General features: G+C 38.9%; 1 protein-coding gene across 7 annotated transcripts in view; it reads right to left on the reverse strand.

Annotated features, from left to right (window-relative positions):
• The window catches only part of PLEKHH2 (pleckstrin homology, MyTH4 and FERM domain containing H2), a 110,615-nt gene extending 85,077 nt beyond the window's left edge, over positions 1-25,538 (reverse strand). For 5 of the 7 annotated variants that reach the window (XM_067007671.1, XM_067007672.1, XM_059078853.2 and 2 more), the window contains exons 1-2: positions 17,834-17,924; positions 11,266-11,395 (exon numbers count right to left, since the gene is read on the reverse strand). In XM_067007671.1, the coding sequence (XP_066863772.1) occupies positions 11,266-11,388 (123 nt within the window). In that variant the 5' untranslated portion in view covers positions 11,389-11,395; positions 17,834-17,924. Of the gene's footprint in view, positions 1-11,265; positions 11,396-16,647; positions 16,726-17,833; positions 17,925-25,488 lie in introns of those variants that run through there. The other 2 variants (XM_059078852.2, XM_067007669.1) reach the window with 2 other exon arrangements.
• Positions 25,539-27,360: the final 1,822 nt, after the last annotated feature.

A 27,360-nucleotide genomic window follows, 5' to 3' on the forward strand; every position in this document is an offset into this window, starting at 1 on the left:
ATGGACCTAGAGATTATCATACTAAGTGAAGTCAGAGAAAGACAATTATGATATCACTTATATGTAGAATCTAAAAAAAATACAAATGAATCTATTTACAAAACAGAAACAGACACACAGACATAGAAAACAAACTTATGGTTACCAAAGGGGAAAGGGAATGGGGCAGGAGATAAATCAGGACTATGGGATTAACAGATAGACACTACTATATATAAAATAGATAAACAACAAGGATTTACTGTATGACACAGCGAACAATATTCAATATTCAATTTTGTAATAACCTATAATAGAAAAGAATCTGAAAAAGTATATATATATTCTGTATATACATACACAGACACACACATATAGCTGTACACCTGAAACTAACACAATATTGTAAATCAAATATACTTCAAAACAAAACAAAAAATACCCGAAGTATATAACCCAGAAGGTTTGATTCTTTTTGATATACTCTGAAAACACAAAATAAATTATTTTGTTTAGAAAGTGATTTCCATGGAAACATCCTATTAAAATCTCCTCCCAAAAGACTGAATAAGTCCATTTATTTCACAATTTGATTTAATTTTTGGTTTTTTATGTTGATCAAAGCCATAAATACACATTGTGTCAACCAGTTTCATAAGATTTTTTAATAAAATAATTGTACTCTTTTGGTCAATGCTCTTATTATTTCCTTAAGTGTTCTAATTAACATGCTTCTATTTCTGTTGACTTCTTCAGTTTAGTGATTTCCTATAACTTCCTTCATGGAGAATGAAGATTTAGCTCTTTAATCTCCTTGCCATCAACACAGGTACATTCCCATTCTTCCAATATGTTTATATCTTACCTTTGGTTAAATCGCTGTTCTTCATTAGTATTATTGTGACTATGTATGATAGTCAAAGAGGAACCATGTAGTAGACTATGGTTACTTTTTCCTTTGCTACATAACTTTTTTCCCTAAAGTGTCTTGTTCTTTTATTTACTTAGCTTTCTATGAACTTAATAGTTCAACTCCAAATTCACACCACTGTCTAAATCATCTCTCAAGATGCTCATTCACATCTAATTTTCCACCAATTTCATCTTCCTGAAGCTGCTCCTAAAGCCTCTGACCTGTGTCAATATAGACTGGCTCCTCTTTCTGCCTGGGCACTGCTTTCTTCTTGGGAAGGCCCTTCAACTTCCTCCCACATTGAATCTCCTATTTACTATATCTTATGCCTTCCTTTTTTGGTTTACTTCTTCCTTTTAATGGAGCATATCCTTCCGGAGATTCCTCAGAAAGGTTACCGGACACTGCATGTCTTAAAAACCTCTTTATTCTACCTTCAGATAAAATTCATAACTGGCCTCAGTACAGAATTCTGAGTTTGATGTCACTTTCCTTCAGAATTTTGAACGCATTTTTTCATTATCTCCTAACTTCTAGCGTTGCTTTTGAGAAGTCCTAGCCATTCTAATTCCTGATCCTTTGTATGCGACATGTTTTTTCTCTTAGAAAGCTTGCAGAATCTTTTCTTTGGTCTATATATTCTGAACTTTCATGATGATGTGCCTTGGGGTGGAACTATTTTTATCTGTTGTGCAAGGCACTTGGTAGACCCTCTCAATCTGGAATCTTGCATCCTTCAATCCTGGGAAACCACCGTTCATCATTTCACTGATATTCTCCCCTCTAGATTTGCTGTTATCCAGAGCTTGGACATAGTGGACTGGTCCTCTAAATTTCTCTTTTCTCTCCTGTGTTCCATCTCTTCAACATCTTTCTCTACTTCCCAGGAACTTACCTTAAGTTTATATCCCAAACTCTTTATTAAACTGACTATTTCTTCTATCATGATTTTAATTTTTCAAGGGTTCTTTTAATTTCCTGAATATTCCTTGTTTTATGGATGCAATATCTTTTCTCTCTGGGAATATTAAATGATAGGATTTTATTTGTTTTGTTTCTTTTTTCCCTGCATAGGCGATATTGGTTTTTTCTGATTGGTTGTTCTCTATCTTCCATGTTAGAGGCCTTCATCAGATGTCTGGTCATTCATGGATGCCCCCTGATGTTTAAAGGTAAGGAACTAAAAAGCTGACTAGAAGCTTTTACACATATATGGAGCTTGCTGATCATGAACTTTAATATTAGGTGATCTGGCTAGACTTTCTGTTGGAGAACCACTGATGTCAGCATTATTACCTCTTTCCACCTTGGCTGATAAGATTGCCCAGAGACTTTCAATCTCCTCCTGTAGAATTGGCTGCCAGCATTTTAGGAACCATGTAGGAGAAGAAGGCTGGGAGTGGGAGGACAAGTTCACCATTAAATATACATATTTCACTTAATTCTCTTGTTTTTGGTGAAGCAGAGTGACAGAAACCACAGCCTAGAATAAGGATTGGAGGGTCCTGAACTTCTCCCCTGGGAGCTGAATGCCCTGCACAACCCCGTAAAGACCTACAGGGGGAACTGAGTGTGGGGCTGGGAATAGTGGGTATTAATGGAAAACACATGGCCCTTAGAGTCAACTAACTCCCTGAAACCTTCTCACTTATCCCCGTGTGCCGAATGTGCAGCAGCTAAGCATTTACTTCCTGTTAAAAAACTGAAATGTTCTTCTCTTATAATGCTGAATAAATTACTTGAAGGGCTCTAGTCCAACAACTGTGGCATTTATGGGCTCATGGTGTAATAAGCAGTCTCCCACCCACTCATTCTAAAGCAAACATTGACAGTTGACCAGCACTGACTATTTATACACAATTGTTCATCAGCTTTTCAGATATCTCATTCTTAAATATAAATGGACCACCAAAGATCATCAGACATTTGAGAAAAGCTTGCAACCTGAAAACAAACAAACAAACATAAAAGTGGAAAATAATCTCAGGAAAGAAAAATAATTCAGGGAAGAGAACTTTTAAAAAATTAGAATTAGTGTTCAGGAACCAGGAATTTTCAAATACATTATTTCACAGTCACGTCATAAGACAGAACTCATTATTCCCATTATAAAGATTGGGAAATTGGTGTTTCAAATGAGTATGCCTTGTGTAAGCTAATGCTCCCAGACAGTTACCTGGCTGGGATGTGAGTCTTCATGTTCAGATTCCCTACTGCTCGAACCACAGCAGCTTTGGTATTTATAAACTCCACACACAGTGTATAGTTCTACAGAACCATATGAAGATCAGTCTCAAATATGTGAAACCACAAAATCTTTGGCTGGAAAGCATTTGTCATTATTTTTGTCCCTTGCATGCTATTCTTTTGGCCTAGGAATCTTTTATTGGTAACTTAAAATCATTAACATTCATAATAGGAACAACTTTAAGTTGCATGTTCTCAAGAAACCTATTGTAGAAGGAAACACAGGGACAGAGGTATGACCAAGAGAGGATAAATTTAGAATTTGAGATTCTAACCAAATTCTACCTAAGTAGTCTCTCCCCTGATTTGGGGTTTATTATTTACTTACGTAACATTGGTTGCAGCAGGGGTCATGAATACGCCATAACAGAAACTCAATAGATGTGTGTTGAACAAATAAAGAATGAATGGATGGTTTCAACTCTTTCCAAATAATTATTTAAAAGTAAAGATACATTTTGATAAAACAAAATCACTAAATTTTCACAATCTATGTTAAACATCATACATACCAAACATTTCACACTGCATAACTGTAAATACACATTAAGTATATCCAATAAAGTTCAGAACACTTTAAAATCAGTTTAGGGACTTCCCTGGTGGAACAGTGGTTAAGAATCCGCCTGCCGATGCAGGGGCCACGGGTTCAATCCCTGGTCCAGGAAGATTCCACATGCCGCAGAGCAACTAATAAGCTCGTGTGCCACAACTACTAAGCCTGCACTCTAGAGCCCACGAGCCACAACTACTGAGCCCACGCACCTAGAGCCTGTGTTCTGCAACAAGAGAAGCCACCGCAACAAGAAGCCCGCGCACCGCAACAAAAGAGTAGCCCCCACTCACTGCAACTAGAGAAAGTCCGTGCACAGCAACAAAAACCCAACACGGCCAAAAATAAATTAATTTAAAAAATCAGTTTAAACATAAGCATAGGATGAAAAGCAATACTTTGTTTTTCGAGTGATTGTTTTTATAATCATTCAAACTGGGCAATAACTTTGCAAAATACTAAAAATGAAAAAAAAGCAATGCAGGCAATACCCATGTAAGTTTTTACTTTCACAATGAAGACTGTAATGTAAAGCTTGGGTCAATTCCACAGCCAATCCATACTAAGTCAGTAAAAGAAACCTGAAATGATCCATATCAAGCTTTGGACAAAAATAAGTCTTTTATGAACAGGACACTAATACAATAATAAAATGAAGAAGCAAATTCTAAGCCTGGTGCTTTGATTTACCACAGTGAAAGTGCCCTCTGTAGCCAGTGTGAACACAGCAGCAAGTGGCAGAGGGAAATCTGCCACTGGTCCAGATTTTACATACACACACACACACACACACACACACACACACACACACACACACACACACACACATAACACCACCATACGTAACACTCAATGATATCATTGTTCCATGCATTGTATACAGATAAACTTATTTAATGAATTGGTTACTACAGGCAGAATACTTTAGAATCTTCAAACTCATTGATGTGGACAGAAATTCCTCATTAAGTATCTCTCTTCTTGATTTTTCCCCATAGAACCCATGAAAGACGCTATCACCATTTAAAAATTTTGTTATTAAAAATAATATCCTCAGGGCTTCCCTGGTGGCGCAGTGGTTGAGAGTCCGCCTGCTGATGCAGGGGACGCGGGTTCGTGCCCCGGTCTGGGAAGATCCCACATGCCAGGGAGCGGCTGGGCCCATGAGCCTTGGCCGCTGAGCCTGTGCCCCGCAACGGGAGAGGCCACAACAGTGAGAGGCCTGCGTATCGCAAAAAAAAAATTAAAAAAAATCCTCAGTCAATAGCCCAAAAATGAAATTTAAATTAGCCTGAAAAATCTCATTATTAGTATGTGTATAATTTTCACTGGGCACTGTGCAATATTAGGTGGGGCAAAAAATAACAGGGCATGTGTGGTTTAAATAGGGCAATCACGGTGGTGACTGGACTATTACATGAAAGCAAATACAATGCTATCCAGATACTCCTTATTCCTAGATGAGAATCCTAGACCACCTCAGGGGAATCATATTCACAAGAGGAAGGTCAAGTGGCAGGAACTGCCAGACAGAAATGCTGTATCAGGTAAAGGTAGCATTAGGTTATGTGGTCCATGCTGATGCCCAAAGGGAAAATTCTTCATATTTTTCACCTTTTCCTTTTCACTGAAAATCTAACCCATAGAAATAACATTCACTTCAACTGAAAAAGAAACTTTCCCTTTCCCTTCCTGACTCCGAAAATGAACTAGTAATACTGTAAAGTAGGAAAATTATTTAAATCTCAGCTTCCCTAAAGAGTTTATGCTTGGCATACTAGAGATATTTCTAACACCATTCCTTAAATTCCTCTAAAGACCTCTCCCACTTACAGCAGGATTTGCCCAAGACTTCAATAAGGCCTTTTTCTTCACAAGTTTCAATATTTGAAGTTACTTAGAAATTGTAATGGAAAAAACAAATAGGTGAAAAAAATAGTTTTAAAAAAATCCCATGTATTCTCCTAATCCATCTCCAAAAATATACAATGTATATGTAATTGAAATCCATCTTGAATTATAAAAACACTCTGAGATCCTCTCATACATTTTTCCTAAAAAAATTCAGAAAGATGTCTCCTATCAATCTATAATTACATTAGTTTAACTCATCTCCTTGTACACTTAACCAGTGTGTCCAGTCAGAAGGGTACAGGAAAATAATAATGAGTTACTTCTATGTGCCAGGCACTCTTTTAGCTGCAGCACAAAAAAAGCGTGAAAGATCTAAGGTTTCATGCCAACTCTGCTATTTGCTAGCTGTGTAATATTGGGCCTACTACTCAAATGCTCTCAGTCTTAATGTCAGCATCTGTAGATTGTGGGTAATAATAGTTATGTCATAGAGTTACTGTAGGGTTGAAACTAGCTAATGGTCGTAGTCAAGGCTTAGGAACCATAGTTAGTACCTAGTGTTAGATGCCTCAAATCAGTGCCAAGAAAACAGAACTAAGAACCACAAATGTAGCAGAAAGGAAAAGTTGGACAGAATTTCTGGCAAAGAGCTGAGGAATCAAATTAATATTCTCTGAAGAATCTTCAGACTTAGGCCTGCAACCATCTGGAGGGAAGGTATAGAGAACTATTAGGAAGAAGCCTTGGGGCAGACTGGTTCTCACACAAAACTAAAAGTTACAGATGGGACCAGACTATCCTCTGGAATGCAATAGGTGACTCAAGTTGTGTTGGCACGCAGAAGCAATGCAAGAGGGTTTGCTTTGAAAAATACATAATATTATGTAAACTGTTATTACTACATCCATAAATGCATCCTAACTTACACAGACGTGTGCTGCCAAGCAGAGATGGAGTTACATGCTGTGTGGCTGAACAGAGAAGACAGGATAGGTGAGTAGGTAAGAATATCAGAGAAAGCAAAGAATGTGGTAACAAAACTATATTAGAGATGCCATATAGGGTGACAGCTAAGCATTCAAGCTCTAAAAACAAAATGCCTATTTTCAAATCTTGGCTCCACCACTTACATTTCAGCATTAATTCAGGCAAGGTAAATAAATAACTTTTATGTGCCTTAGTTTCCTCCTGTGTAAATATGAATAATATTAATAGCTACCTCATAGGGTTGTTATAAGGATTAAAAAGTTAATATATGGGCTTCCCTGGTGGCGCAGTGGTTAAGAATCCGCCTGCCAATGCAGGGGACACGGGTTCGAGCCCTGGTCCAGGAAGAACCCACATGCCACGGAGCAACTAAGCCCGCACGCCACACCTACTGAGCCTGCACTCTAGAGCCCAAGCCACAACTACTGAGCCCACATGACTCAACTACTGAAGCCCACGTGCCTAGAGCCTGTGCTCCGCAATGAGAGAAGCCACCACAATGAGAAGCCCGCACACTGCAATGAAGAGGCAACTAGAGAAAACCTGCACACAGCACCAAAGACCCAACACAGCCAAAAATAATTTTTTAAAAAAAGTTGATATACATAAAGCACTTAGAAGATTGCCTGGCACATGGTAAGCATCATTTTCCTAATCTGTAAAATGGGAACAATAAAACTTATTAATTCATAGGTTGTTATAAGAGCTAAATAAATCATACCTGTAAAGTGCTTAGTACATAATAAATCAATATTTGGTATTTTTATTAAAACATGGGTGGGTACCAAAAATAATTTTTAATCCAGAGAAAAATATTTCATAGTGGAAAAATAACAGAAAATATCATGAAAAGTGTTTTTCCCATTTTGGTGTTGACTTTATTTACTGGGAAACCATGAGTAAATTTGGCATGCTTATCCTCTTTCCACTGTATGAAACACATCTGAATCATCCCATCTCTGAGATCTGTCAAAGGATTTAAGACAGATACAAATTACGGAAGACAAAAAAGAAGAAGGAGGAGGAGAAGGAGAAAAAGAAACCACAAATAAAACAGCAATTCTGAAATAATATTCCTCTGTGAATTCCCCTATAATTCCTCTGTGAATATTCATTCACTGACAAAAAAGAAAATTTAATAACATAAATTAATCACCAAAAAACTATTTACAATTTTACTTACAGAGAAAACGACACTTTTAAAATATACAAAATGGGCACTCATAAAGAAATTTGTTACAGTAAGCCTTCTGAAGAACAAAACAAATGTTGGCATTAAATTAAGAATTTAAAAGTCAATTAATTGGAGCCCAAATAAGCATAACTTCTTATAAAGTCCATAATGAAACCAAGAGAGTAAGTAGTCAACGGAACCAAGAAAATTTTGAGGAGGCTATGGTCAACAGCGGGCCAACTGTTGAAAGGCTAAGGCACCTGGGATACCTGGGAGGTGTCCAGTGAGGTTTAGCGGCAAGGTTATAACTGGTGATATTGACAAAATCATTGCATACGGGATTGGGATTGTGGAAAATACCAGATAAATCACAGTACAACACAGGAAATGATTTTTTTTCTTTCTTTTTTTTTAAATCACGAAACAGCTTTATTGAGAGGTAGGCATCATGTAACCTAAGGATTTGTATCTATCTATCTATATATTTTTTAACATCTTTATTGGAGTATAATTGCTTTACAATGGTGTTTTAGTTTCTGCTCTATAACAAAGTGAATCACCTATACATATACATATATCCCCATATCTCCTCCCTCTTGCGTACCCCTCCCACCCTCCCTACGCCACCCCTCTAGGTGGTCGCAAAGCACTGAGATGATCTCCCTGTGTTATGTGGCTGCTTCCCACTAGCCATCTGTTTTACATTTGGTAGTGTATATATGTCCATGCCACTCTCTCACTTCATCCCAGCTTACCCTTCCCCCTCCCCGTGTCCTCAAGTCCATACTCTATGTGTCTTTATTCCTGTCCTGCCACTAGGTTCATCAGAACCTTTCTTTTCTTTTTTAGATTCCATATATATGTGCCAGCATAAGGTATTTGTTTTTCTCTTTCTGACTTACTTCACTCTGTATGACAGTCTCTAGGTCCATCCACCTCACTACAAATAACTCAATTTCGTTTCTTTTTATGGTTGAGTAATATTCCATTGTATATATGTGCCACATCTTTTTTATCCATTCGTCTGTCGACAGACACTTAGGTTGCTTCCATGTCCTGGCTATTGCAAACAGTGATGCAATGAACATTGTGGTACATGACTCTTTTTGAATTATGGTTTTTCTCAGGGTATATGCCCAGTAGTGGGATTGCTGGGTCGTACGGTAGTTCTATTTTTCGTTTTTTAAGGAACCTCCATACTGTTCTCCATAGTGGCTGTATCAATTTACATTCCCACCAACAGTGCAAGAGGGTTCCCTTTTCTCCACACCCTCTCCAGCATTTATTGTTTGTAGATTTTTGGATGATGGCCATTCCCACTGGTGTGAGGTGATACCTCATGGTAGTTTTGATTTGGGAAATGATTTTTATAGAGAGACAAAGCATGAGTCACTAACTTTGAGTTAGGATAAGCTTCTCCAACTTGGAGATGTTCAACCTGGGATTTTTTTCAAGTTATAATTTTTATTCTAATAGTGATAAATAAAGAAAATTGATGTTGGGGATTCATTCCACAAAGCCTATTACTGGGTCACCCTATAGCCCAAAGTGAGTAGGATAACTTGAATCTTTCCATCTAACAGCTGTTAATACACAAAAATTTAAGATGATACATATGAAAGGTTAAACCGAACGATGTTTTACTGGATTTTATTATAATTCTTCTGTGCTAAGAGACTCTTGGCTAGCAATGAAAGTAAGATTTAACACAATTTTTGGAGATGTTAAACATCTCCAAAAGGATTTTTTTCCACCATAAAAGGATTATGCAGACTAGAGTTTAAGAAACCACCTATAAATTCTTCTGATCAGTTCTGAATGACCATTAATACCATTTATCCATCCATCCAGACAGCACTGTCCAACAGAAATATAATGCGAGTTGCATATATAATTTAAAATTTTCTAGTACCCATATTTAAAAAGTTTAAAAAAGGTAAAATTAATTTTACTATTTTCCATTTAATCTAATATCCAAAATATTATCATTTCAACATGTAATCCATATAAAATTATTGCTTAGGTATTTCACATTCTTTTTTTCAAACTAAATCTTTAAAATCTGGTGTGTATTTTACATTTCCAACACATCTCAATTTGAACTAGCCTAATTTCCAGTGTTCACCAGCCACTTGAGGTTAGTGCCTGCCACATTGGACAGTGCAGGTCTAGAATCCAAGTCCTCTGGAAATAGGAACATGCATAGTCTCATTCACAGATGTAACTGTAGCATTAAGAACAGTGTCTGGCACAAAATCAGCCCTCAATGAATATTTGTTGAATGAATAAACAAATGAATTAATCTATCAGTTTTATACACATATATTTTTTAAAAATCCTATGACATAAATGAAATTTTAATTACATGATCGGAACTATTAAGAGAAGCATAGAATTATATTAATTCAATTCTATAGTTTAATGATACATAGTCAACACAAATTCCTAAATAGGTGTATACTTCCAAATACAGTATAAACACATTTTACTATCAACAGGGAACGAACAATAATCACTTTAAAGATGATTTTCCTAAACATTTAGTAGATCAAAATGTTGTCACACTACTCTAGTAAAATCAAGTAAATTATAGCTGTTCTCTCTGTAATGAATGAACTCCATATTCATCAAATACACACAATTCTTACATAGCCCACTACTATTTGCAAAGAAGTGTTTTTTGTCTTAATGTCCAATCCATTCTAAAACTGGCAAAATACCCTGAGAAAAGCATAATTCAAAAAGAGACATGTACCACAATGTTCATTGCAGCTCTATGTACGACAGCCAGGACATGGAACCAACCTAAATGTCCATCAACAGATGAATGGATAAAGAAGATGTGGCACATATATACAATGGAATATTACTCATTCATAAAAAGAAACGAAATTGAGTTATTTGTAGTGAGGTGGATGGACCTAGAGTCTGTCATACAGAGTGAAGTAAGTCAGAAAGAGAAAAACAAATACCATATGCTAACATATATATATATATATATATATATATATATATATGGAATCCTAAAAAAAAATGGTACTGATGAACCTAGTTGCAGGGCAGGAATAAAAATGTAGACATAGAGAATGGGCTTGAGGACACGGGGTGGGAGGTGAAAGCTGGGGCCAAGTGAGAGTAGCATCGACATATATACACTACCAAATGTAAAATAGTTAGCTAGTAGGAAGCAGCAGCATAGCACAGGGAGATCAGCTCGGTGCTCTGTGATGACCTAGAGGGGTGGCATAGGATGGGAGGGAGGCTCAAGAGGGAGGGGATATGGGTCATATGTATGCATATGGCTGATTCACTTTGGTGTACAACAGAAACTAACAGTATTGTGAAGCAATTATACTCCAATAAAGATCTAAAAAAAATAAAATAAAACTGGCAAAAGAATATGCCAGATATAGCTTCAGGTCTCTGACAAAACATTAAATTATATTCATTATTTTTAAAATGCTTACCCTAGCCTAAAGTACTGAGATCATTTAACATAAATGAAATGGGCCCCACATAGCTGATGTTTACTAACAAAGGTGAGGGAGAAAAGCTTACCTTCTCTGCTAAGAGCTCTCGTATCTTGCTCGCTTGAACTCTAAATTTCATGAGCTGGAACTCTAGGGCTACACATCGTTCTTTCCAATCTACTGGTCCTTCTGTCTCAGAAAGCTCTGCCATATTTATTCTAGGAAAGAAAGCATTCAAATGGCATAATATCAATTAGCATTCAGGATAATTCATTAAATCATTGAACACACATATTCTAGTCACCACCTAACGATATCTAGACGCAAGTTTTGAATTCTAAGATAAATTCCAGAACTGGTGATAGTTCATGGAAAGAACTTAGGGGAGACAAGAGGCCAGGGTTGGAGGCCCAACTGGGTTACATAAACTTTCTGTTTAACTTAACCTTTCCATGTCTCAGCTTATCCAATCTAGAAAAAAGGGGGAATGTAGCAGTAACAAACCATTCGTCTCATGGGTAGGTTGTAAGGAACAAATTAAATACTGCTGTTCTTAACAACACTTTGGACAATATAACAGCACCACACAAACAGAGTACTATCATTATTTTAGCTCTGCCCAACAGTTGAGGTAAGATTTTTAAAATCTGTCAGTTTGTAATTTTACCATGTTCTTAAACTTACAGAATTATTACAGTTTTGATTTAATTGGTAGCATCATAGAATAACCTAAAGAAACTTCATATCAGTGCTACAATTATGGCTTAGACTTATATTATAATTATTACTTACCACCACCCTATATTTGTCCAGGTCCGGCTATCGTTCAAACCAAAAATCCTTTGGCATATTTAACTGGGCAAAGTATTACGACCCTGGACAAGTTTAGATAATTTTTATTTGGTGTAAGAAGAGAAAACATATAAACATGAAATTTAGAATCACCTACATTAAGTAAATCTGCATCAGTGTTTTCCATGATGCTAACCTTCCTTTTGGAAGAGATTAATCCTAGGGAGAAGCACGGTAAAGGGGAAGTCAAGAGGCAGGGGAACTGGTTTTGAAATTCTAAAGTGCAAAAAACTATTGCTTGACTTTAGAAGCACAATTACTTCTAGCTCTGGGATTCATAAAAGTAGTTTTAAATGTTTGTTAATGTTTCATTAGACCATTTTCATAAATGGCTTGATAATGTATTTCTGAATTGCCCTTGCTATGAACTGACAAAATCTGCATTAGGAATGGCTCTTCAGGAGAAGCCAAGTCCTAATCATAGAATATATGTGACAGCAAAACTCTCAGAACCCCAGGATAGAACTGCAGTTGAAGCGTATTATTCTGTTCTTCTGTTTTACAAAAATATGTCTCCCTCACAAATTAACCAAGTTTATTTTCCCAATATTTAGTGTAATATAACCCCTTCTTAAATCTATAACAGTTTTTTAAATCTGCAAAAGATTATTTTCCTAGCATAAATATTGATTTGTGCTTAGATCAGCTTTCACATTAATACTTACATTATCACTCAATAATTTAGAAATAAATATAAGCAAAGTTATTCTACAAAGGCTACAACTTTATTAAGAGCTCCCCAACCATCTCAAAGCCTCCAGATGCTCCTAAATTCTAGCCATAATTTAAGGGAAACTTATTGTAGAGCTAGTAATTGTTCTCTTCATTTCTTCGTTTCCACAGAAGCACCACCCCACTGTTTTATTAGTTTTTCCTAAGGATATTAGCCTTGTTAGTGACCTTTTTTCATTACTCACATCAGCATTTTCTATTAATGATTTAGAAGTAAATAAGATAGTTTGTCAGTCACAAACTTTTTCTCAATTCTACTGCTATTTCATTTCTCTCCTCATTAGCTTTAGAGTGGACAAGGAAGAAAATACAGATGAAATATTAAAAATAAAAAGCAGTCCTGAAATGGACATCCTTAAGTCTTGAACCATTCATATCATTGCACAGAAATATAGGGACACTCCTCTATCTTAAGCAACAAGAAGAGTCTATTTCATGTTGGTTAATTTTTGCATTTAAAATAACCTGTTTATGTTCTACTATAAAATTTCTACAGTTTTAAAAATAACAAACATATTTTTCAACAAATGAAAATCAATGTAATGAACCATACAAATAGAATAAAAAACAAAAAACATATGATCATTTCAACAGACGCAGAAAAAAACATTCAACAAAATCTAACACCCTTTTAGATAAAAACATTCAACAAACTAGCAATGGGAGTGAACTTCCTCAACCTGATAAAGAGCATCCATGAAAGCCCACAGCTTATATCACACTTAATGGTAAATGACTGATCCGCCTAAGATCAGAAACAACATAAGGATGTCTGCTCTTGCCACTTCTATTCAACATCATACTGGAGGGTCTGGCCAGCGCCAGAAAATAAAATAGAAAGCGCACAGACTGGAAAGGAAAAACTAAAGCTATTTCTATTTTAAGATGTCATGGCCTTATTCATAGGAAATTCTAAGGAATCCATTAAAAAAAACTATTAGAACTATTTGAGTTCAGCAAAGTTTCAGGAAACCAGATCAATATACAAAAATCAATTGTTTTTCTTTACACTTGCAAGGAAACTCCAGAAATGAAATCAAGAATATATTCCATTTACAGCACCAAAAAGAATTAAATACTTAGGAGTAAATTTAACAAAAGAAGTATAAGATTTGTACTCTGAAAACTACAAAACATCACTGATCAAGATGAAAAAAAAATTAATTACAAAACATGATTGAAAGAAATTAAAGAAGACCTAAATAAATGGAAGACATCGCACATTCACGGATTAAAAGACTTAATACTGTGAGGATGGCAACACTTGCAAATGGATATACACATTCAATACAATCCCTATCAAAATTCCAACTGCATTTTTTTGCAGAAACTGACAAGCTGATCCTATAATTCATTTGGAAATTCAGGGAACACAGAATAGCCAAAACAATCTTAAAAAGTTGTACGACTCACACACTCAATTTCAAAACTTACTACGAAGCTACAGTAATCAAGACTGTGTGGTACAGGCATAAAGATAGACATATATATAGATCAGTGGAATAAAATTACAAGTACAGAAATAAGGAAATAAGAAATAAGGATGGGGGGCAAAATAGGTGAAGGGGATCCAGTGGTACAAACCTCTTATATTAATTATATAATAAGTCACAGGGATGTAATATACAGCATAAGGAATATGGTCAATGTACTAATTTTGTACGAGGACAGATGGTCACTAGACTTATCGTAGTGATCATTTCATAATGTATGCAAACAGTAAATCATTATGTAGTATACCTGAAATTAACATAACATTGTACATCAACTATATTTCAATTAAAAATATCTGTAACAACCCTACTTCCAAATAAGATCACATTTTGAGATACTAGGGGTTAGGACTGCAACACATCCTTTTGGGGGCAGCGGGGGAGCTATTCAATCCATTAAAAAAAGTACAGAAATAAAACCTCACATTTAGAGCGAACTGATTTTTGACAAGGTGAAATGAATAGGTTTTTTTAACTAAATGGTGCTAGACAACTAGATATGTTTCACAAAAGAATGAATTTGCACCCCGGCTGCATACCATATACAAAAATTAACCCCAAATGGATCAAAGACCTAGATGTAAAAGCCTAAGCTCTAAACTCATAGTAGATTAAATAGGCATAAGTCTTTGTGACCTTGAATAGACAATAGTTTCTTAGATATGACAACTAAAGCATAAGTAATCAAAGAAAAAATAGGTAAATTTAACCTACAAAGAAAAACTTTTGTGCTTCAAAGGACACAGTCAAGAAAGTGAAAAGATAACCCACAGAATGGGAAGAAATATTAACCAATCACATTATCTGATAAGGGACTTGTATCCAGATTATATAAAGGACTCTTACAACTCAACAATAAAAAAATCCAGTTAAAAAGCAGGCAAAGGATCTAAAGAGATATTTCTTTAAAGAAGATATACAAATGGACAATAAGCACAAGAAAAAATGCTCAACATCATTAGCCATAAGGGAAAATGCAAATCAAAACCACAATGACTTCCCACTGCATACTAAATAGGATGGTTATAATAAAAAAGACATGTAATAACAAGCATTGGTGAGGATGTAGAGAAATCTGAACTCTTAGACACTGCTGTTGAGAATGTAAAAATAATACAGCTGCTTTGGAAAGTAGTTTAACAGCTCCTCAAAAGTTTTAACATAAAGTTACCATATGACCCAGCAACTCCAATGTTAAGTATATACCCAAGAGAACTGAATACCTAAGTCCACAACAAAACTTGTACACAGATGTTAACAGCATTATTATTCAAACAGCCAAAAAGTGGAAACAAACCAAGTGTCCATCATCAGATGAATGGATAAACAAAATGTGGTATATCCACACAATGGAATCTTATTCAGCCACAAAAAAAGGAATAAAGCACTAATACATGCTACAACAATGGATGAACCTTGAAAACATTACCCTAAGTGCCTAGTGAAAGAAGCCAGACACAAAAGGCAACATACTGTATGATTCCATTTACATAAAATAGGCACATCCCAGGAGACAGAAAGTAGCTTAGTGGTTGCCAACAACTGTGAAGAGAGAGCAATGGTGATCAGCTACTAATGGGCTTGGGGTTTCTTTCTGAAGTGATGAAAATATTCTAGAATTAGTGCTGTTGGTTGCACAATCTTGTGAATATATCAAAAACCACTGCACTGTACACTTTAAACGGGTAACTTTCACGGTTTGTGAATTACACCTTAATTATAAAGAGCATATATTTACAAATGAGTAAAGAAAAAGTAACAGTTTAAGTGGATGTATATTAATAATCTATTGTTTGTGGTTATCCCTGCTGAGAATTCCAACATTAACTCGAACAATTTAGAGTTAATTGTTAATCTCAAATATGACAAGTATCAGACATATATTTTACCAGGAGTACTGTGCTATGAAAATGACACATCAAATAAATTCTGTTAAACACACCTATTCATTTCTATAGTTATACTAATTACATATTTTTACAGTGAAGTAGCAAAACCTTAAGAACATTATTGGCATTTAATGTCTGCATTCCCAGTTACAAGAGTCATAATTTTAAAAATTCAAGACTACAGATTGGTTAGCTAATGGTCTATCCTGAGGTCTAGACACCTAATTTCCTCATTTCATTCTGTAATTTCAGTTAATATAAAGTAACTGCTGTGTTAATGCACCATCTTGAGTAAAGATTCTAATTTTGAACAATATCCACCATCTTTTTCCATTACTACTGATTTTATAGAGCCTAATGATATAGCTTTGGGAGCTATACCACTTGCTAAATAAACATCATTTCTAGATTTTGAATTTGAAAGTAATGTAATTTTACTGCAGCGGACAGGAAAAAGTCTTGGTTTTCCAAATACCCCAGTGATTTGGGGAAACATTTACTGACACGAAATAAACTGTTTACGATTGTGGAGTGAATGCTCTTTTCTCTGAATCTTTGACTTCCTGTTTCTCTTCCAAATCCCTAAAGGGAAAGAAAAAGAAAAGAAAGAGTTCATCTACTTAGGCTTCCCCTGATGAAGCTCAAGGTAGCCACTCATATTCTTTAATTCTCTCCTCTTAAGGGACAGCTTAACTTGGTCCGGTGTGTGAGAGAGAGGGGGAGAGGGGGAGAGGGGGAGAGGGGGAGAGGGGGAGAGGGGGAGAGGGGGAGAGGGAGAGGGAGAGAGAGATGTGTGTGTGTGTTTCTAAAGCAGAGAAGATGTCTTTCTTGACCACACTGAGGCTTGCCTTCTTTAAGCAACCTCCCGACCACCACCCAGCACCACTTGGGCAAAGACTACCCTTCGGTAGCACTGCTCAGAACCCGTGCTCCTTACTCCAGAGCTCCTCAGGGACACACAAAGCTGTGTGGTCGAGGCTTGCGACTGGCATTTTCACAAAGAAAGCAGTGACCTGCAGGTAGCACAGCACTAGGACTTTTCCAGCGTAAATGTTTCAACCTCTTTTTCCCCTGCGTTTCGCACGTCAAAATTTTTGGCTCAAATGTTCCATCTTTTTAAAAGTGGTCGAATAACTTGAGGGACAGCGCAGTTTCATGGTAGGTCACTTAAGGGCACTGACATTCTGGCATCTCAAGGTGTAGAAAATGGTTCTTTAAAAAGTTTTGAGGAGTTTCGCCCCCGAGATCACAGTGGGGCTCCCAAGAAGCGGAGGCCGAGCCGCAGCATCCCTAACTGCGTGGGCCACTCAGGGCAGGAACGCGCAGCAGCGCCGTGTGCCCCCCTGACTGCCCGCGCCGCACCACAAACCCGGGCCCCGACTTTTCAAACAAAATGTCACGGGAGACCAGTGGGCGAGGAGCCGCCGGCCACCGCTCCCAGACGAGACCCCAGTCCTGGTAGCAGCAAGGGGAGCGACGTGGAGTGCGGAGGCTGCGGCGGGAGGCGAGGAGTTGAGTCCGGTGCCAGCCCGCTCCATCCCCGGGTCCCGGCCCTCCGGATCAGCCCGCCGCCCCCATCCTCCGCGCGACGCGCCCACCCGGGACGGCGCGCTCTAGAGTGGGCGGGGATCCCCGGGCACCGGAGTCTCTGGGGTCGCCCTTCGGCTCCCGGCCAGTCTCATCTGCCTACCTCTGAGCTGGCCCCCAGGGGCAGCGCCCGATGTCCCGGGTGCGTCTGGTGCGGGTTTCCTGGGGCTCTCAGCCTGCTCCCGCCTCACACCAAGCGCGGAGAGGGCGGGGAACAGGGTACTGCCTCCTCCCCGGACTGGCGGCCGTGATAGCCAATCAGAGACCTCAGTCGACCGCCAGACGTCACCTGGGGGTGTGGCCATGACTTTGACTCCTCCTAGTCCCTATCCCAGGAGAGAGTCTGTCCAGGAGTCTCTATCCCTGGCCTTTGGCACACGTACAGTTCAGAGCCTGTTGTAGCGCTCACCTCCTTTCCATTCCCTCTGCCTCGACTCAGCATCCTCCAGTTTGGTCTCCCAGCCTGAAGTGTCTCCTCTTACCAGTCTATCCTTCAACCTCTTGACAGGTTAACTGTCCTTAAGTGCGGTTTTGATGTACACCCTGACAAAGACCTTCATTGGTTTCCTTTTGCTTAAGTTATTAAGAACAGATCCCTTGGGGCTTCCCTGATGGCGTGGTTGAGAGTCCGCCTGCCGATGCAGGGGACACGGGTTTGTGGCCCGGTCAGGGAGGATCCCACATGCTGTGGAGCGGCTGGGCCCGTGAGCCATGGCCACTAAGCAAGAACAGATCCCTTAGTGTAGCATTCATAGCTTCCAACCTACTTTTGTCAGGTTTATTATTCACAGCTGCCCTTCACACACCTGAGACTGTTGCTGTGCAGTTCCCCACCCCAGGGAAGTCTGTTTGGAACATTTACCTACTATTTCCTATGTCCACCTTTTAAAGTTCTAACTATCCTCTAAGACACAGCTCAGATCATCTTCTGCATGTAACCATGCTTGTCGCCCCACCTAGCAGTAATCTCTTCTCTTGTTTCTGCTCCCTGAGCATTTACGTTTTTTTCTCCTCTTGGAACTTAGCTCATTCTGCCTTGTGTACCATTCCTTATCTCCCATTAGACTGTGAGCTCTTTGAAACCAGGGATTTGTTTTCTTTCTTTTCACATCCTCCTCAGCACCTCGCACAGCACATCCCATGAGTAAGTTAGTGATAATTTTAACATAATTGGATTTTACATCCCAAGATGGGGTCTGGAGAGGCCAATCCCAGGGTTAAAAAAAAAAAGAGAGAGAGAGAATTCTGAATGTTATGGGTAATCCTTCCCCAGGTCACAAAGCTAGGTCAGACAAATTACTCCCATTGGTTCACAGTTGGCCAATAGAAAGTGCAGGAGGCTTTTTTCATTACAATCTTTTTTTTTCCCTAAGCTTATCTCACCTTATATAGAAAAAGCACAAAACAGATAAAGATTTACAAAGTTCCACAGAGGGAAGGCAATAAACGAATAAGACTAAAAGGCCAGCAAGTGAGTATCAGGCTTCCATGTTTCTTCCAGATGAGCACTAGTTTTGGACTGGATCCCAGACTACCCCCACACATTAAATTCCTTTTGCCTTCTGTGGGAGCTGATGATGCATAGCATATGAAAAACTGTCTCCAAACAGCTTTGGCAAACAAGCAGGCTGGGCTGGGCTTATTTTATAGAGCACACAGGAGTTAAATAAACAAAGTTTAAATAACTTGCAAAATTTAACACAGCAAGTCAGTAGAGACCAAAGAGCTAAGTTCAGGAGAAAGAGAAGGAATGCCAAAATAGAATCACTTCCGTTTGTGAGTCAGAATACTAAATAGACTAAGAGAGCTGAGTGAATACAGTCACTCATGAAAAGAAGCTTTCTAAACACGGCTGCCACTCTTGTAAGGCTCTGCCAACATTTGCTTACTGTCACCTTTTTCTAGAAACATGACAAACTGAATTTGGCTGTGGAGAACACAGTGGAACAGTATCCTGTTTCTGGTTGTACTAAGAAAAATACATGAACAGTGGAATATTATTTAGCAATAAAAAGAAAAGTACCTTTAAATGCTACAACATGGATAAACCTTGAAAACATTATGCCAAGTGAAAGAAGCCCGTCACAAAAGACCACGTTTTGTGGGACCCCATTTACATGAAATGGGCAGAATAGGCAAATTTATAGAGACAGAAAGTAGAATAGTGGTTATGAGGGGGTGGGGAGGATAGGAGTGATGGCCAAGGAGAGACGGGGTTTCTTTGGGGGAAATGAAAACATTCCAAAATTTGTGGTGATGATTGTACAACTCTGTGAATATACTAGAGACTATTGACGGGTACAGTTTAAATGAGTGAATTGTATGTTATGTGAATTATATCTCAATAGAGCTGCTCTTTAAACAATACGTGCTGGGGCTTCCCTGGTGGCGCAGTGGTTGAGTGTCCGCCTGCCGATGCAGAGAACATGGGTTCGTGCTCCGGTCTGGGAAGATCCCACATGCAGCGGAGCGGCTGGGCCCATGAGCCATGGCCGCTGAGCCTGCGCGTCCAGAGCCTGTGCTCCGCAACGGGAGAGGCCGTAACAGTGAGAGGCCCGCGTACTGCAAAAACAAAACAAATACATGCTGAATTTTATGTTTTCATATTAAGTAGGGGCAGTTGGAAAACATCTCTGACCAGCCCTCATGAATGTTCATAGCACTATATACCTTTGTCGCATAGTATTTACCTTAGTTGTATTTACCTTAAGGTAGTATTTATCTTAGTTGACACGAGCTCAGGTGTGAAGCCAGGCAAGAGCAAAGAGATAATGAGAAGAGCATCCCAAGTCATGGGAGCTACAGGTGCCAGGCCCTGCAGTGAGGAAGAGCCTGAGATATTGAAAAGACTGAATGAAGGCCAGTGAGGCAGGGGCACAGTGAGGCATAGGGAGCAAGGGGACGAGCAGAGCAGGACGAGGCTACAGAAGAAAGAGGGTCAGACTGTGTGGGCCCTTGAAGAAACAGGGTTTCTCAGACTTCAGTGGGGATCTTGTTAAAATGCATGTTCAGACTCAATAAGCCTGGGCTGCGGACCAAGAGTCTGCATTTCTAATAAGTCTCAGGGACGTGCTTTGAGTAGCAAGGCTGTGACGACATTATTCCAAGAGCCCTGAGAATCCACTCAAGTTTTTAAAACAGGGACATGATAAGATCAGATATGGCAAGTTACGGAGAGTGGATTAGAAAAGAGCAAGAGTGGATTCAATGTATTTCAGTTAGCCCGGTGAGAAGTGGTGGCAGCTGGGGAGTGGTGGTGATGGAAAAAAAGCAATGGGTGACCAAAGCTGTGCTTTAGGAAGCTCTATCTAGTGTGCTGGAGAGAATAGCTAGAGGGAGGAACAATTAAGAGGCTAAGAGAACAGTTCAATGAAGATCTGAAGTAGGGTGCTCATGGTGAGAATGAAATGGAGGCCATGGTGGGAATTAGATTCTGGGTAGAACAGATAAAAATAGTAAATAAATATGCGGCACTTAGAATGCATAGGGAGCTGTTCCAAGTGCTTTAGCATATATAATCTAAGGAGAATCCTATGATATAGGTGCAATTGTTATTCCCATCTGACAGATGGGGCAATCGAGGTACACAGTTTAAATAACTGTCGCAATGTTGTACAGACATTAAGTAGCAGGACTGGGAATTCTGGCTTCACAGTCATCTCCACTGCACCTCAATTTCTTTCAAGAAATTGAATCTTCAAGTTCTGAAAACTGATTAGAGCATAGGGACATGAGGCTCTGAGTAACTGGGAAATGATGGTCCCACTAACCAAAGTAGAGAAGCAAGGAGAAGAAGGAATTAGTTTAGGGGAGGAAGAATGAGATCTGGCTTGGATGAGCTGAGTGCAACCTGAAGTGCCTTTGAAACATCCAGGAGGAGAGAGCCAGCAGGAAATTAGTCAGACTTGAGTTGAGGACAAAGGCTTGGGTTTGAGTATACATTTCAAGGTAATCTGCACAGAGGGGAGATTTTTGTAAATACTGGGAACAAGAGCAGAGAGGTTGAAGGAAGCAGGAATAAGGGAGCTGGGTAAATACTAGGAAATAAGAGTCTGGCTCTTTAATCCAACTGCACATAAAATCCAAAAAGAAACAAGGGGAAAGGAGACACTGAACCCACCAGAATGAGCATATGGCTTCTGGAACAGAGATATTGGAAACCTCAGTTCAGAAAGTAGATGTGGGCTCCCCTGGTGGCGCAGTGGTTGAGAGTCCGCCTGCCGACGCAGGGGACACGGGTTCGTGCCCCGGTCCGGGAGGATCCCACGTGCCGCGGAGCGGCTGGGCCCGTGAGCCGTGGCCGCTGAGCCTGTGCGTCCGGAGCCTGTGCTCCGCAACGGGAGAGGCCACAACAGTGAGAGGCCCGCGTACCGCAAAAAAAAAAAAAAAAAAAAAAAAAAAAAAAAAAAAAAAAAAGAAAGTAGATGTTCCAGCACTTGGGGAAATATAACAAAGACAAGGAGAAGATTGGGAAAAAGAAATAGGGCTTGTAGGATCAAGCTCTTACTGGCTGACTAGGGTACAAAGTGGGGTATAGGCCCAGGCACCCCAACCTGTTTACCTGCAACTCAGGAGACCAGCAAACTCTGGACACCAAAGTGTCCCTAGAACTAGGGAGAGAGACAAACAACCTGGCCCTCCTAGAGGGGTGGACAGGAAGATGGCCTGTCTGGTGTGTCCCCAGTGCCCAGGGCATAACAGCCTGTTCAGTTCTTTGGGGCTGAATGAAGGCAGCCTCACCAGGTGAGCTGGGCCCCTTCTATCACAGACTGGTGTGGGCAGCAGGTTGTAGGTGAGAGCAGGCCAAGACCAAGACTGGTGGTGGTGAGAGTTTAATGGGCACTGGTAAGGCCACAGAGGGAACAAGCGTGCACAGAGGAAAAAGAAAAGAGCTAGGGCAGAGCTTTGCGGATCACTTATTTTAAGGCAAGTGAAAGGAGAAGCGGACCATTGAAGCAGATTGAGGGGGATAGTCAGCAATGACTTGGTCAGGATCCATGAAGTTAAAAAAAAAAGGAAAAAGACACTACACATGAGAGTCACACAGGAAAACAGTGACCCAAACCATATAAAAAAATATTAAATGTGAACAGAGGATTTACTGTATTTGGGCTCATTACCTACCAGGCAGAGGCAGCTATTCTGGTCCAGGTACTCACTACAGCTAATAACTAAAACTTTTCGCTCTCTCTTTTTACAGTGCATAAAGGGACAGCTTAAGGCAGAAGTAAAGGAACAGAAAACACAGCAAAACTGACGACAACATCCCCTGACAATGACAATTAGAGAAAAGACACATTATAAGGACATTATTATGTGCCTTGGGATAACTGTAAAATCATTGCCTATGGAATATAGTATGGATGTTTCAGAAAACCTGGCAGGGTGACTGAACAGGTATTTGATTGCCACTGAATGAAGTACAAGCCTAATGTGTTTGATGGGTATTGGAAGCTTGCATGGAGCATTTATTTGAACGATAGCAGATACATAGCAGGAAAATGCTAAGAGTTGAGGTGAGAAGGAGTAGGGCAGATGGAGCAAGGGAAATGTAAAAATGAAAGAGGGCTATATGTAGAAACAGAAGAGAGGCAGTGTCTCACTGAATTCAAGAGGCGGGTTCGCTTTGAGCCTAGCTGAAATAATGTGAGATGGCTTGGCAACAGCATTTTGAACCAACAATTGAATCAAAGTAATTACCTGCATTCTTGTTTTCAATAAGTCTTTTCCTTTACTTAACCAAATTCATATGGTGGCCCAGGACTTTGAACTTTAGTGCTGGGTTACCTTGTTACTTATGCAAATCAATACAGAAACTTTTTTTTTAAAAGTTCCCCATAGTCACTTTTGTCTTATACTGTTTCCTGATTATAAAAGCAATATAAATTAATGTTCTTTGGAAAATATAAAAAGATGTAACAAAGAAAACTAAAATTACCCACCATCCATCATCAGTCTTTTCCTTTTTTTCTCTCATCATCAAACTTTTCCCGTAATGATAGTCCCTTATAAGATTATGCTGAATTTATACTTTTTAATCTTTTACACTTAAGATTTTATTGTCAGCATTTTCTCTTTTTTAAAATTTTTATTTTATATTGGAGTATAGTTGATTTAAAATGTTGTGTTAGTTTCAGGTATACAGCAAAGTGATTCAGTTGTACATATACATATATCTATTCTTTTGTGAGCATTTTCTTTGTCATTATGTATTATTTGAAAACATTTTTAAGGACTGGTTAATACTCTATCATAAATTTTACCCCAATTTATTTAACCATTCTCTTACTATTATACAATTAGCTTATTTCCAATTTTTCACTAGTATAAAAAACAACATAACTGTTTCAATATTTTCATGTTTTCCTAATATAATAATCTTTCGGAAGATTTTTTTAATTTTTATTTTTAAATTTTTTATTTATTTAATTTATTTTTGGCTGTGTCAGTTCTTAGTTGTGGCAAAAGGGATCTTCGTTGAGACATGCAGGATCTTTCGTCGCAGTGCGTGGGCTTCTCTCTACTGGTGGCGCGCGGGTTTCTCTTCTCTAGTTGTGGCAAGCAGGCTCCAGGGCATGTGGGCTCTGTAGTTGTGGCGCGAGGGTTCCAGAGTGTGTGGGCTCTGTAGTTTGCACGTGTGTTCTCTAGTTGAGGCGCGAGCTCAGTAGTTGTGGCATGTGGACTTAGTTGCCCTGCGGCATGTGGGATCTTAGTTCCCTGACCAGGGATGGAACCCACGTCCCCTGCATTATAAGGCAGACTCTTTACCACTGGACCACCAGGGAAGTCCCTGGAAGACTTTTTAATAACAGCTTTATTGAGATACAATTCACACACTGTACAATTTACCTATTGAAAGTGTACAATTCAGTGGTTTCAGGTATATTCACAGATTTGTGTAACAATCACCATAATCAATTCTAGAACATTTTCATCAATCCAAAAAGAAACTCAATATACTTTAGCCATCACCTTCCAACCCCTCCTCCACACCAGACCTAGGCAACTACTAATCCACTCTCTGCTCCTATAGATTTGCCTATTCTGGGCATTTCATATAAATGGAAACCATACAATATGTTATCTTTTGTGACTGGCCTTTTTCACTTACCATAATGTTTTTAAGATTCATCTATGTTATAGAATATATCAGCAATTCATTTTTTTTTATGGATAAATACTATTCCATTGAGTTGGATATATTACCTTTTGTTTATCCATTCACCTGGTGATGGACACTTGGGTTGTTTCTACTATTAGGAATAGTATTAGGAATACAGCTATTAGGAATAATGCTGCTATGAACATTTGTGTACAAGTTTTAGTGTGGACTTAGATATTCAATTCTATTGGAAGAACTGCAGCAACTCTTGGCATTGGAGTTGCTGGGTCATATGGTAACTTTATGTTTAACCTTTTAAGGAACTGCCAGACTGTTTTGCAAAGTGGCTGCACAATTTTACATTCCCACCAGCAGTGACTGAGGGTCCCACTCTCTCTACACCATCACCAACATTTGTTATTATTTATCTTTTTGATTATAGCCATCCTAGTGGCTGAAGTAGTATCTCATTGCCTTTTTGATTTGCATTTCTCTAATGACTAATGATGTCGAACATCTTCTCATGTGCTTTTTGGTCATTTGTGTATCTTCTTTGGAGAAATATCTATTCAAGTCTTTTGCCCATTTTTCAATTGAGTAATTTGTCTTTTTATTATTGAATTATAAGGTTTATATTCTAGATACAAGTCCCTTACCAGATATAGGATTTGCAAATATTTTCTCCAATTCTGTGGGTTGTCTTCTCACTTTCTGGAAGATGTCCTTTGAAGAAAAAAAAAATTAATTTAGACAAAGTCCAGTTGTATCAGTTTTTTCTTTTGTTGTTTGCACTTAGGCATATGAGTAGGGCATGGACAGTCCCTGCCCTATGACCTACACGTATGGTAGCACTGAAAATTAAAATATATATTTGGGGCTTCCCTGGTGGTACAGTGGTTGAGAGTCCGCCTGCCGATGCAGGGGACACGGGTTCGTGCCCTGGTCCGGGAAGATCCCACATGCCGCGGAGCAGCTAGGCCCGAGTGCCATGGCCGCTGAGCCTGCGTGTCCGGAGACTGTGCTCTGCAATGGGAGAGGCCACAACAGTGAGAGGCCCATGTACCGCAAAAAAAAAAAAAAAAAAAAAAATATATATATATATATATATATTTGCTATTCACATTCATAAATTTCATATCAAGAGCACCACAACATCAGACTTTGGTGATATCATAATATTTATAATTTGTATCATTAACACAGTGTCTATTTTTTCTAGTTTCCTTCAGGCCAACTTATCCATTAGGCAAAATAGACACAGTGCTCAGTGTCCACAATACCTTTACCGGCCCATGAAAATATTTTAACTTTAAAATCCAAAGAAAAAAATGAACTTTGTTGTCAAAGAAATGTTTTAACACACAGTATTAATATATACATTTTCATACCAACACAGTGGTAAAATATCACTTTTAATGTGTTTTTCCTGAGGAAGGAGCCTACAAAGGCAAAAGTGTCAGGTCTAGAAAAGTAGTAATATGAAAATGAGAGGAATTTGGTTTTGCTCCTGAGAGAGAAAAGAAAAGAGAGGGACCAAGAAGGCAGACGGCACAATGGCAGAGAGCTGGCACGGCATAGGGTAAAGGGGCAATGAGAAATCCCAAGGGATGGTGTGGCCAAAGGCTTTTTAAGAACTGGAAGTCTACTGTATGATTTTAGGTTATTTGCTCTATGATGCATGATGTGGCTTCTCTCAGGAGCCCCAAATCTTTTGCAATGCCTGCAATGCTCATAAATGCTTTGCATAAGTAAGAGGATGAGACCAAATTTCACATCTGACACTTAGGGCAGAAACAAAACAGAAAAACAGGAGCCCAGAGGCAAAGTGACCATAAGGATATCAGCCACCAGAGAAACCACAAAAATCTTCAGTGTGCCTAAATTCTTCCACAGCTATGGAATTGGGTGAAGTGGGGGATTGGGCTGCAAGGAGAGGAGACTGGGTCAAATTGATACAGACTGAGAGGGCCTAGCTGACATCTAGTTAAATTTAGCTTTCAGTATATATGTATACACACATGTGATTGAAGCCTAAGTAGATTTATTATTTTTTTTAAGTTTTTACTTTAGAAATAATTCCAGACATAAAGAAGAGTTGCAGGAATAAAAACTGTATAGAGAAAACTCATATGGACTTTACCTATTATCACTTTACTTATATATTTTGCCTCATTTGTTTTATACCCACTTACTTTTACCTCTTTACACCCACTTGCTGAGACATCATGGTTCCCCATAGTACGTGTCCATCTTAGCTGCAATAAGTAATAAACCCAACTTGTTTAACTACAAGTATGTTCCTGGTGGTCTCTGGCTGAAGGGAGCTGAGAGAAGTAGATGTTCCACCAAGATTCAGTGGAAGCCCTCAGCACCATGCACAGGACCCTCAACCCAGTAATCCTGAGTGTATCTGAGAGCCCTGTGTCTCTACCTGCACATACTAAATTGAGCTCCAGTATTTCACTGAGGCCCTTCAGTGTTGGGTTTATTTTGTTTTCATAGGAATAAGATCCCTTAAGATTTTTTTT

The sequence above is a fragment of the Kogia breviceps genome, chromosome 11, assembly GCF_026419965.1.
Source record: "Kogia breviceps isolate mKogBre1 chromosome 11, mKogBre1 haplotype 1, whole genome shotgun sequence".
Classification (NCBI taxonomy): Eukaryota; Metazoa; Chordata; class Mammalia; order Artiodactyla; family Physeteridae; genus Kogia; species Kogia breviceps.